Consider the following 1828-nt stretch of genomic DNA (forward strand, 5'->3'; position numbering starts at 1 on the left):
CGGCGCGCTACTGGTACCGCCGGTGGGCAAAAGAATGTCCGCGTCGTTTGCACGTGCCGGGGGATGTACATGTACTTTTTAACCCTAGTGGGTGGATAACCTGTCAGACAGGCGGTCTCGCGGAATCTCGCGTTGACACAACCGCGGTGCGCGCCCTGTAGGTCGCCAGACCAAACCGCGCCGGCCTGGCCATGCCCGCATAGTGGACATTGACGGGTCCGGTCGGTTCCGCGCACGCTCATCGCCCGGATCGGCTGCGCCGCGCTGCTCTCGACGGCCTCTCGAGCGGGCGCAGCGCACACGCGGCACGGCGAAGGAGGGCGCGATACTCCACCGGTTCTTCGGCCGTCTGCCTCGGCGCACGACCCGCGGGGCACGTGCGCGCCTCGAGAAGCTCCGCCGCCCCGCCCGGTGCTGCCCACCCGCCTTCGGTGGCACCCGCCGACGCGCAGGCGCTCGCGCCGGGTGCGGCTCCTCGGCGACGTCGAGCGTGGTGCCCGACGGCTCAGGAGCCTTCTACCATCAACCACTACCACGGCCGCCACCGTCGGCGCCTTCGCTCGAGCTCTCCGAGGCCGCGTTCTGACCTCGTGCCGCGGCTGTCGTCGCTGCAGCAGCGACGAGGGCCGCGGCAAGGGGTGCAGCGGCGACGGGCGGGGCGGAGAGGCGCGGCCAGCTACCGGGCTGTTGCCCCCGCCTACCGCGTCGGGCCCCTGCACCCGGAGGCGGCTTGCGGCAGCCTTCCCGTGTCTCCGTGCGACCCGATGGGGTAGCCGGCCAAAACGCGCGCGTCTGTGAGATTTCCGGACTTTGAGTGTGCACCGCGGGAAATATCAAAGTGAGAGTGTACCAAAGTTAGTAGGTCATTTTGAAGGGTTGGTATAGGCCTTTCACTGGTGGGTAGCCCGGGCGTCGCGCGGTACGCGCCGGGCCGTCAGCGCCTTTCGAAAACAGCGACACTATCCACCTACTAGGGTTAAGGTTGCAACCCTTGTTCCGCACAGTGCTGTGAACGAGCGGCAACCAACAGCTCTCACGACCCCCGGTGCTGGGGTGCTGCCAGCAACCAACCAACTCACCGGCGAGCGAGCGAGCGGAGCGAGCCGAAGAGCTGGGGCCAAATTGATTGGCGCTGTGGACGTCGTTTGAACGACAGCCGTCCAAGCACCCAGGTGTTCTATCATTAAGCTAAAATACCCGAAGGTGGGCTGCTGACAGGGTTTGCGATTTTAGTTCGTGACATGTACAAGCATGAGCAAGTATGCATGTCGCCTCTTACCTCTTGTCTGTCACCCTGCTAACCTGTAACCACGCGCACGCCTACATCCCCTGCGCCTCGAGCATCTCGAGCACGGCCATCGCGTCCTGCCGCGCCATCAGCTCGTCGATGCCCGCCTGCTGCAGCTGCTTCGCCTGCCGCCAGAGGCGCTTGAACTTGCGGATGTTGTACTCGGCCTCGCGCACGGGGTCCTCGTTGCGCGGGAAGGTATCAAAGTAGACGTGCCCGCTGAAGTCGGTCTTCTGCAGCCAGCGCACGAACTCGAGCGCCATGTGCGGGTGGACCGAGCCCAGGATGAGGCCGTCCTCGGCGCCGAGCCGCGTGTAGCCGTCGTTCAGCTGGATGCCGAAGAGCTTGCCCCGCGAGCCGACCATCGCCGCGCTCTGCGCCGGGTTCTCGCCCGCCGCGAGGCAGTGGCCAAAGTCGATCGTGAGGCCCATGTTGGGCCGGTCGATCTCCTCGACGAGCAGCAGCGCGGCGCCGGTCGACGGCACGGCGAAGAAGCGCGTGTTCTCGTCTGTGGGTTTGAATTCGAGCGAGACCTTGATG

The 1828-nt window shown here is 65.9% G+C and overlaps 2 protein-coding genes across 2 annotated transcripts; one reads left to right on the forward strand and one right to left on the reverse strand.

Moving 5' to 3' along the window:
- Positions 1-34: 34 nt before the first annotated feature.
- On the forward strand, positions 35-586 carry EMIHUDRAFT_255821 (hypothetical protein; the record flags this gene model as incomplete). The annotated part of the gene is made up of 3 exons (XM_005771019.1): positions 35-53; positions 204-377; positions 453-586. 3 exons carry the CDS (start codon positions 35-37, stop codon positions 584-586), a joined length of 327 nt encoding a protein of 108 aa, XP_005771076.1.
- Positions 587-1320: 734 nt separating this feature from the next.
- Positions 1321-1821, reverse strand: EMIHUDRAFT_124048 (hypothetical protein; the record flags this gene model as incomplete). The annotated part of the gene is made up of 1 exon (XM_005771020.1): positions 1321-1821. A coding segment is annotated over one exon (501 nt), but the record flags the coding sequence as incomplete, so codon positions are not given.
- Positions 1822-1828: the final 7 nt, after the last annotated feature.

The sequence above is a fragment of the Emiliania huxleyi genome (assembly GCF_000372725.1).
Source record: "Emiliania huxleyi CCMP1516 unplaced genomic scaffold EMIHUscaffold_3939, whole genome shotgun sequence".
NCBI lineage: Eukaryota > Haptophyta > Isochrysidales > Noelaerhabdaceae > Emiliania > Emiliania huxleyi.